Raw genomic sequence first — 9,873 nt, 5'->3', positions numbered from 1 at the left:
CTTGAGCTTTATTTTATTGTCGTGTTCTCAGTTGTGAAACAGAAAATGTACCCATATACTCAGAACATTCCCCTGTGTGCTCTGAGTTTTAGCACTCTAGTTTTTGGATTTGAGAGAGAGTTGTTCATGTCTGCTAATATTTTTGGACTGTCTTAGACCATAGGAATATGTATGTAAGTATGAATTTTGAAAATGTGCTTAGTTCCCCTTTAAAGCAATGAGTAAAAGATAATTTTGGTGGTGATCATCCCGCGATAAACAACCTACAAAGAAAACAATTATATCTTCAGAAAAAAAGTCTCTCTTTTAAGTCTCTCTTCTCTTAAAAATGACTGAAAGTAGTTTTAAATAGGGAATAATTTCACACTTATTCTATCACAAAACTTGCTTCAGTTTGGTAGAAAGTTCTATAAAGCAAGTATAAAAAGGCAGGGAAGAGAGATTTCTCTGTTGAGGAGTAAAACTTTACATGTAATGTGATTACAACCATCAGAATGATATAATCATTACATTCTTGATACTTGTTGGATACACGAGAAACCAAGATGCATGGGGAAATGCAAGTTTACAATAATAGATTTGATAATAGAGGTCTCTCGTTTCTCTTAACGAGGAGGTCAAAGGTCACTGACTGACACTATAAATAAGCCTGATTTGAGTCTAGGTCATAAGACGGGAGCTTATCTACTTTTTCTGTAGTGTGAAGAAGCTTAAGTCAGTGTCAGAACACCTCCATGAACATGACTCCAGCCTAATGAAATGTATTTACCAGCAGCAAAATATCACAATGGAGAAATCCTATATTGTGTCCTCCAGAAAGTGTTTCTGCTTAATTGCATTGTAATGGATGACTAGGAAGCTGTGATCACTCACTCAATTTGAAACAACTTGAGAGTGAGCACCTTCCAATAGTTTCTCCTGACTATTTTCTATCTGAGGTATCACATGACTTTAATATCCCTGAAAACTTTGGCTCCAAATCATAAAGGTACCCTTTGGAGTTTTCTCTTAAACAAACACAAGTTATGTTTACAGTCAGTGTGTCTTACCAAACTGCATTATGGGTATTCTTGAGGCCTAACACATGTCAACAAACGTTTGTAAAGCCAAGTTCTGAAGAAATATTTTAAATCCTGTATTGTTTACATCCATCTTCTTTCTTTCAAAGGTCTTTTTATTAATTGTCAATAATCAATAGAAGAGTCCCTATACAAGGAAAGTCAACTTTTGTTTTTCTTAACAACACTCACCCGTGACACAACACATCAATCAATCATACCTGACAACAACTTACACACAGACAAGCCACAGCTGGCCACCATGGACCTAACTGATTCTCAATCATGGATACATAAAATTCAAATTGTAGAGAATACAACACAGGGAGAGTATCCACAGATAAGTCATGAAATAATAATAAGAAAATGAGAAAAAAAACAAAAACATTTAATATATATATATATATATATGCCTACATACACCCACACACATACACGTATATACACATACACACATATACATATACACACATACACACATACATATATATATACACATATATATACACATATACATACATACATACACATACACATACACACATACATATATAGAAAAATTGAAATATAGATTCTATATATATATATATAACTATAGAAAAATAGATTATAGTATAGTAATAGTTTACATCCATTTTACTTGCTAGAAGTCTTCTTCACTGTCTTTCACATGTATAGTGATGCCATTGATTAAAAAACTACAACAACCACAATGCCCAGCCAACGATGACGTCAGGGGAAACACACCCCTCACTGTGATTGGCTGATGTTATTATCCCTCCGCTGCATGGCTGAAGGTGAAGCGGGTTTAGTGTGAGTCCTCTCTCATTCCAAAATGTCATCCAGTGGACTTTTAACCATGCGCACTCACATCTGTAAACGACTGGTAAGTGACGGAGTGTAACATAATCTGTTTGGGTTTGTCTGTTTTATTGTTTTATTGCAGAGGAATGCTGTAGAGACAGTCTGGCTGGATATAAACACACAAGGCCCAGCTGGTTAACTCAGAGCAGCTCAGCTAACCTTATTGTGACTGCGCAGCGTCCTTGACTGAAGGAAAGTAACAGCTGGAGAACACCTGAGAACTCCAGGTGTGCTTTAGGGATTTAACATCACTGCAAAGTCCACTTCTCAACAAAATAGAGATGTGAACAATTACAGCAACAACAGTAGGCTACAGTTAAAAGCCAAACAAAGGGTCTATTTAACTGGTGACAGGTAGGTGCCAGCTGCTTGTATGTGCCCTACTTTTAACACTTCTCTGCTTGCTTGAGTTAAAAACGTTACTTGCCTAATTAAGTTGACCCAGAATTGTATCAAGGAGCTTCAGGTTGAACAGCAGACTTGATTGGACAGATCAAAATGGGATTAGATTAGGAACTCTCTCATGTATGGAAGATGATGATTTATCCCCATCTTTGTCCTTTGTCATTGTAGGCTCACAGGTACCTCTCCAGAACCTTCTCATCTCACCCTTCTTCGCTCAATGTAAGTTCAGTGACTGACATTTTAGATTCTCATAACAATTCAATGTTTGGACTGCAAACTTCCCAGTCAGCATTTGTATGTGGGGCCCATGTGGGTAGTAAATGGGCTGAAAAATGGGCCCTATATAGTATTGTCTGCGGGTTCCATAATGACCCCATACCAATTGCCCGCATGAATTTCATGCAGGAGTACACTGGGTGTTATGTGGGCCCAATCTGGGCAACATAAACTAAAACCCATCTCGGCCCCAGGTTTAAGTTCTATGTGGGAACTACATGGGGACTCCATGGCCTAAAATATGGGTTGTTAGTGAGTTTGTCCACAGTTTCCATGTTGGCCCCATGCACTAATTTCCCACTAGTGACCCAACTAGGACCCACACAGGTAGCCCACATAGGGAGCCCATGTGGGACCTACTTAGTTGATCCAACTGGGCCCCAGATAAGATGCCCATTTTGGGCCCATACCCACTTGGTACCCAGGTACCCCCAGCATAACCCATGTGGGGCCCACATAACCATGTTGGCTGGGTTATAATGCAGACTTTTAATGTATGGTTTCAGGAAGTCGTCATTGTCAGTGCAGTCCGCACTCCAATGGGCTCCTTCAGAGGCAGCCTGGCAGCAGTACCAGCCACCAGACTGGGCTCCATTGCCATTAAGGGAGCTATAGACCAAGCAGGTAAGTTCACTTTGTTCAGAGAAAACTATGGCTATACGCCTACTACATACATACTACTGACGAACGCAGTACATTCTGCTTACTGCGTTCCTCAGAAGTATGCAGTATGAAACTGTTAAGTTGACTTATTTTGCTGTTTGCTAAGCCAGGCTTTAGCCTTTAAACAAGCCCTTAAAGCACTGGTTGGAAAAACAAACTTGTACCACTATTGCAATATAATTGAAAAATACAACTTACTGAGCTTTGAATTTTTTTTTATATACGACCAATATTGGTTTCCTTTTATAAGATACTACATAGTTTAGCTCCACCATCCCTTAAACAATTTATTCTAACAGCTCATTGTGAAGTAAAACAAACAGGATTATCATCAAGGGGAGACGGTAAATATAAAACATTGACTGACAAAATTAACTCGGACTGCTTTTTTAGTTACAGCAACTAAACAGTGGAATGATATTCTTACAAATATTAGGGTGTTTTTAGTTTTAGTCAGTTTAAAACGTTAAAAAAAGGGTCATGTTGTCTCAGCAAGTGTCTCTCTGCTCCGTCAGAGGCAGCTCTTTCCCTCGCCTCTTCTCTCGCCACAGCGTGTTGTTCTGTAGCCGGTTTGTGAACGTGAATGGCCGGCTGTTGAGCGAGCTACACCTGGAGGCGATTGTGGAGCTTTTCAACTCCAAAAAGGCAGATAACCACAGGTTTCCGTTAATTTTATAATGGAAACTTGTCTTGTGATATTTAAACAAACCATCATCAGGGAAATAAAAGCATCTTGTCTACGAGACCAGTCTTTTGAGAGGAGGAGAGAGCTGGGAGCTGGCTGGAGCGTGACTACCCGGCAGGCGCTAGCTTGCTGTCACAGCTGTTTGTGGAGCTTCTAAACTCCAAAAACGTTGGAGCAAATGTTCGATTCACCATCTAATATTGTAAAACTGTAAACATTCAAAATCTACACAGTTGATTTCTCCCCTCAAACATTTTCAGAAGTGAATTTAGTGATGAAATGGCTACGAAAAATGTGCCTTTTTTGGCTGCTGCTGACGTGACCATAGCCTGTACTGTTCCAGCGCATTGAATTGTGGGATACAGTAGGCGAGGTAGACTGGTCAGATGCATACTGGAGATTTTTTCCTAATCATTATGACATCTGGGTATTTTTGGCATACTGGAGATTTTGCTTTTGTTGGCAGTTTTGAATACAGCCTATATTCTTCCATGTAGGCATGGATATGCTAATACACCAGACGTATCAAATTACCTGAGTTTCACACGAGTAAGGTGGATTCCTGCTTTGAAGAGAAGAAGGCTGTGTGTATATTTAATGAGCTGACTGATTTCTTGTGTTTAGGAATCGCTCCTGAAGAGGTGAAGGAAGTCTACATGGGCAATGTGCTGCAGGCAGGAGAGGGACAGGCCCCCGCAAGACAAGCTTTGCTTGGAGCAGGTATGACCACACTGGTGTATTTTCACCCTCATTTCAAATATTGACTTTGCACCAAAATATTGATGTCCAGAAACCAGCTCCACATGCGCTGTAGTTCCAAATCAGAGGTGATTGTACATAAAGCAGGATTGCCATCTCTTTCCCCTTTTTAAAGCTGATTGTGAGCAGCTAATTAGTCCTCCTGATTCTGTATATATTTCTAATGTGAAAGCCACACATCATGTATGCATATGAAAACCAAAAGTTTTATAAAAAGGTTTATAATGGTTTATCTCCAGCAGCGTAGAGACCTCTTATATCATATCATTATTGATAAAAAGTTACAGGAAACTGATGTGAAAACCTATTAGTAACACAACAGCTATGATTGACAGTTCTTTTCTCTTTTTTTATCATGCAGAACAGATCACTGTGAAATAATATAGTACCCTTGTCAAATATACGGCTCTCCTGTGCCAGACTGACACACAAAAGCAAGATAAGTTTAGTTTTGTCTATTTATTTTTGCCAATGCAAATATGTTTGTATTGTATCTTCAGGCCTGACCCTCGGCACTCCAGCAACAACCATCAACAAAGTCTGTGCCTCCGGGATGAAGTCCATCATGCTGGCAGCTCAGAGTCTAATGTGTGGACACCAGGTAGCCTTGGCTTTAAATACACTTTCTCTCTTCTGCTTCGCTTGAGTACAAATAAAAACAGAAATCTGATTCCAGGCAAGATCATGGAAAACTTTGTTGTCACCAAAAACAAGCTTTGTTTACCCTGAGATGTTTGGTAACTTTCATGCTATTAGAGTATGGTTACCATAGACTACACATCTTTATGTTCTTGGACAGAATGTCTGTACTTTCCAAGTCCTGTGAAACACAATAAAATACAGAAGAAGTGACCTTATATAAGCTGATACACATCAAACACTCAGGGTTCACTGACAACAGGGATTGGGGTTCAGTGCGAGACAAACAATAGTTGTCGCTACATAAAAGTATATGGCTGTGTGTGTGATTTAAGGATGTGATGGTGGCAGGAGGCATGGAGAGCATGTCCAACGTACCTTATGTGATGTCCAGAGATACTCCAGCCTACGGAGGAACGAGGATGGAAGACCTCATTGTCAAGGATGGACTCACTGATGTCTACAACAAATTCCACATGGTAACTATCAACCTCCTGTTAAATATTACCTTGTTATATATTTTTACTTTTTAATTTCATCAGTTTCATATTTGATCTGTTTTCACTTGCTTTTGCCTTACTGTCTTTAACAGGGCAACTGTGCAGAAAACACAGCCAAGAACAGCAGCATCACCAGAGAGGAGCAGGACGCCTACGCCATCGGCTCATACAGCCGCAGCAAAGCAGCATTCGAGTCCGGTGTGCTGGCCAAGGAGATTGTTCCAGTTAGCATTCCCCAGAGAGGTACAGCAAGTTGGTCTAGGGGCACTGCCGTTGGTCATTTACTTTATCAATAGGGCTGCCCAAGGGTGGGGGCGTAACAAAGGGGGCTCGTCCGGGATACTCTTTATTTTCCCATGAACAACTCGACAACCAAGTTTGAGTTTGATGAGTCAGTGTGGTAGTTTGCAATTTGTTTAAAGATGGCATTTAATCTTCAGGATTTTGTACATAGTCCTAATTTGCATAAAGTGGAGTCATGTCGTAAAGATGATTTGCTTAGCATTGCGGCACACTTTAACATTGCAGTGTCTAGATATGGTGTTAAAAAAGGGAGATAAAAGCTAAGTTAATATAAAAACTGGTTGAGTTAAATGTGCGAGAGGTTCCGGGTTCAAATCCCGGACGAGGGAAAAGTGACAACAGCACATAAAAGACATACATACAGCCGTAACACAGCGCAGCATATCTGATGTTGATCTGGTTTTGTAGGCAAACCCGATCTGGTCGTGTCCGAGGATGAAGAGTGGAGGCGGGTCGACTTCAGCAAAGTTCCCAAACTGAAGGCCGTGTTCCAGAAAGAGAATGGTAACAATGCAGTTGTTATTACTTCCATTCATTAATTATCTGAGTTGGGAATAACATTAAGCCACTTTTTGTCTAATTAAACAGATTTGTTTAGAGTCATGCATCATACTTGTACATTAATTCTGTTTCCACAAAGATTTTATTTATACCAATTTTGCATCTTTTTGCAAGTTTTTCTGCTTCTCATTTACCTTCTATCCTGTAATAACTTCTAATAATACTACTATGCTTGTTCTTCAAGTTGTACTATTCTGCTGCAGCTGTTCATAGAGTGGTGCAGGCATGACGTATTTTTGAAGGCCAACCCGAAAGTTAGACTCTCATGGGTTCCCATGACAAAAAGCCAATGGGATTTTTCCATTGGCTTTTGGACTATTGCAGAAAATAAGCTCTGTGGCAAACAAACGTTTATTATACTTACACAACTGAACACCACTTTTATGATTTTTGAAGCGTAAATGCAATCGCCAGAAATAAAAAGCTAACGTTAGGCTATGAACAAACTACACTACAGTCGCATGAGCGGAGTATACACAACAAGCGTCGGCGTTATCGCCGTAATGACGTTTTTTTGTAGTATCATTTAGCCACTTGTTAGCAACCATCTTTTTTAAAGACATATTAAAGCTTATTTCAGGCATCTAACTAAAAACCCATTGACTTCTAGACGAGGGTTCTCGAAGTGCTAAAATGCTGCTAACTCATTTCCGGGTTTTAGGACTCATTTCTGCACCACTATTAACTTTGAAATGTCACATCTCCATTTTCACACATCCTTGTCAGTTTCATCCCTAAGACCATTTGTTGTAGGTTGAGTAACTCAAATAGTTACAAAAATAATAATAGTAATCAGAATGCTTGCTCAAGGAACCTTTTTTTGTTTTAATGTACATTTTGTTTTGGTTCACTTGCTTTTTAGGCACAGTGACGGCAGCCAATGCCAGCACCCTGAACGATGGAGCAGCCGCTCTCGTTTTAATGACGGCAGATGCCGCAAAGAGACTCAACGTCACGCCGCTGGCCAGAATTGTCTGTAAGCTAGATACACACACACACACACACACACACACACACACACACACACACACTAAGACTAAGCTGTGCTTTCAGAGCTTAACTAAAAATGAGGTTTTATCACACAGCAGGCCTACAGATGAAACGTAAAACTGTTGGGTTTATTCTACAGGCTGATAGTAGGTTGGTATGCTAGACGAAAGCCATAAAAGGTTTGTTTCCTAAGTTGGATGATATGTGTAGGCAATTACGACCATGTAAAAGCCATCATCAGGTTGAAATATATAGAAAATAAAAAACGATTAAAAACTATTTCAATCTAGTTTCACATAGCCAGACCTGTGTCAACGCTATAGAAAGGTCTGGCTCCACACATTATCATTCTGTTATAGTGGGGAATAATGCTCTGGTTTGTTTGTATTTCTTTAAATCAATCACAATCGTCTTGAGTGGCGCTAAGCATATGATGGGGATGGTGCCCTTGCAAAATAGATAGCGGAAGGGGAGTCAGACTAATTTCAATCCAACACCAACCTCTCAACAAGCTTTGAGCTTTGGACAGTGTACGGCATCCTTTTTATTTTGTTTACATTTAGAAAAAAGTGGAGGAAATTTAAAAAAAAAAATTACAAATACCTGTCTTTATTTGTCAAGATTAAATAAATCAGGCACTTGTTTGTGTGTTTCCCTTTACCACATCATTAAACAGGATATTTTTATTCGTCATAGTTATTGTTAAATTGCAGGATTAATATGTAATATTTTTTTTGCCATAGCTTTTGCTGATGCTGCTGTTGCACCCATTGATTTCCCCATTGCGCCTGCATTTGCTGTACCAAAGGTGAGTCTGAGCATGTAATTAGTAGTTTATAGTAATATTGAGTCTGATCCAGTACTTATATTTACCTAAATATTGATTAAATATGGCACAATGAAATGAAACCGCTGTGACTACTAAATCTGACACACTACTTTTCACGAGCTACTTGATCCTAATAATAGTGAATTTGAATTTTATAATCCACGTTTAATTCATGTAAAAGATGTGCTCTATCCTGAACCACACCCAACTGTGTTCATAGATGCAGTTCTGTTAGAAACTCCTAACACTTCCACTGTATGTGTGTGTCTGTCAGGTCCTGGCTGCAGCAGGGCTGAAGAAGGAGGATATCGACATGTGGGAGATCAACGAGGCTTTCAGTGTGGTCGTGCTGGCCAACATCAAGATGTTGGACATCGACCCTGCAAAGGTCAACGTCAACGGGGGAGCTGTGTCGCTGGGACACCCCATCGGGTAAGCAGCTGAGAGGGACTCTTACAGACTGGCTGGCCAGTTGTTTTGAAAGAGACCTTTGACGTGACTTGGTGACAACCGATACTTTCTGTCTCTCTCTGTCAGGATGTCTGGGGCGAGAATTGTGGGTCACATGGTGCACAACCTGAAGTCAGGCCAGTACGGGCTGGCAGGCATCTGCAATGGAGGCGGTGGAGCTTCATCTATTCTGATCCAGAAATTGTAGTAAAGTTGATGGGAAACCTCTCTCTCCCTGATACACTCTTTGTTACACTGTGTGTTCACTACCTGTTGACTCCAAATGGTTAATGTCAACTCCCTTACTGAGAAGAATGATTCTGTTACATTGTTAATTCCAGCAGCCTTACCCAAACTGTAGGACTCGACTCCCATGACTCCAGTGTTTGAAACACTCCTTTGTTTGATGAAACATACTGTGCGAAAAAAATTAGTAATATTTAACTCTGAATTGAAATGTTTAAATAAATAGTTTTTATGAAACCACCGATGTGTTATTGACCTTCTGTGACTAAATGTTTGACCTACACTAATTCAAGTTTCACAACAGGTACATTGCTTTAATTGTAATATTTTCATGCTTAATGTAAAAACTTACATTAAGTTTACATTAAACTAATACTACAGTAATATAGAGTTGGCACTGTAATCTTCAAGTTGGCCACTAGATGCAGCAATTTCCCCTGTAATGTTAAGTGCCCTCGTCCATGTTGCAGTAGTGAACAAGTCCGAGCTGAATTTTGTGGTGCTCATATTTATGGAGCTGATTTCCTGCCAAAACTGAACCTACAGAAATTGTTTTACAAATGCCCTACGATTCACTGACAAACACAAAGTTGTTTGCAAATACAAAACATACCTATCAAACAAATACACAACATATTTCTTGAC

At 39.7% G+C, this 9,873-nt stretch overlaps 1 protein-coding gene across 1 annotated transcript; it reads left to right on the top strand.

The window, feature by feature from the left end:
* The first annotated feature begins 1,794 nt into the window (after positions 1 to 1,794).
* acat1 (acetyl-CoA acetyltransferase 1) lies at positions 1,795 to 9,468 on the top strand. Its single transcript, XM_074610914.1, has 12 exons — positions 1,795 to 1,944; positions 2,496 to 2,546; positions 3,110 to 3,227; positions 4,576 to 4,671; positions 5,211 to 5,311; positions 5,685 to 5,828; positions 5,942 to 6,092; positions 6,561 to 6,656; positions 7,576 to 7,689; positions 8,447 to 8,511; positions 8,807 to 8,964; positions 9,070 to 9,468. The coding sequence occupies exons 1-12, from the start codon at positions 1,894 to 1,896 to the stop codon at positions 9,188 to 9,190; spliced, it is 1,266 nt and encodes a 421-aa protein (XP_074467015.1). The 5' UTR covers positions 1,795 to 1,893; the 3' UTR covers positions 9,191 to 9,468.
* Positions 9,469 to 9,873: the final 405 nt, after the last annotated feature.

The sequence above is a fragment of the Sebastes fasciatus genome, chromosome 16 (genome assembly GCF_043250625.1).
Source record: "Sebastes fasciatus isolate fSebFas1 chromosome 16, fSebFas1.pri, whole genome shotgun sequence".
NCBI lineage: Eukaryota > Metazoa > Chordata > Actinopteri > Perciformes > Sebastidae > Sebastes > Sebastes fasciatus.
This window is presented reverse-complemented; position numbering and strand designations above follow the sequence as displayed.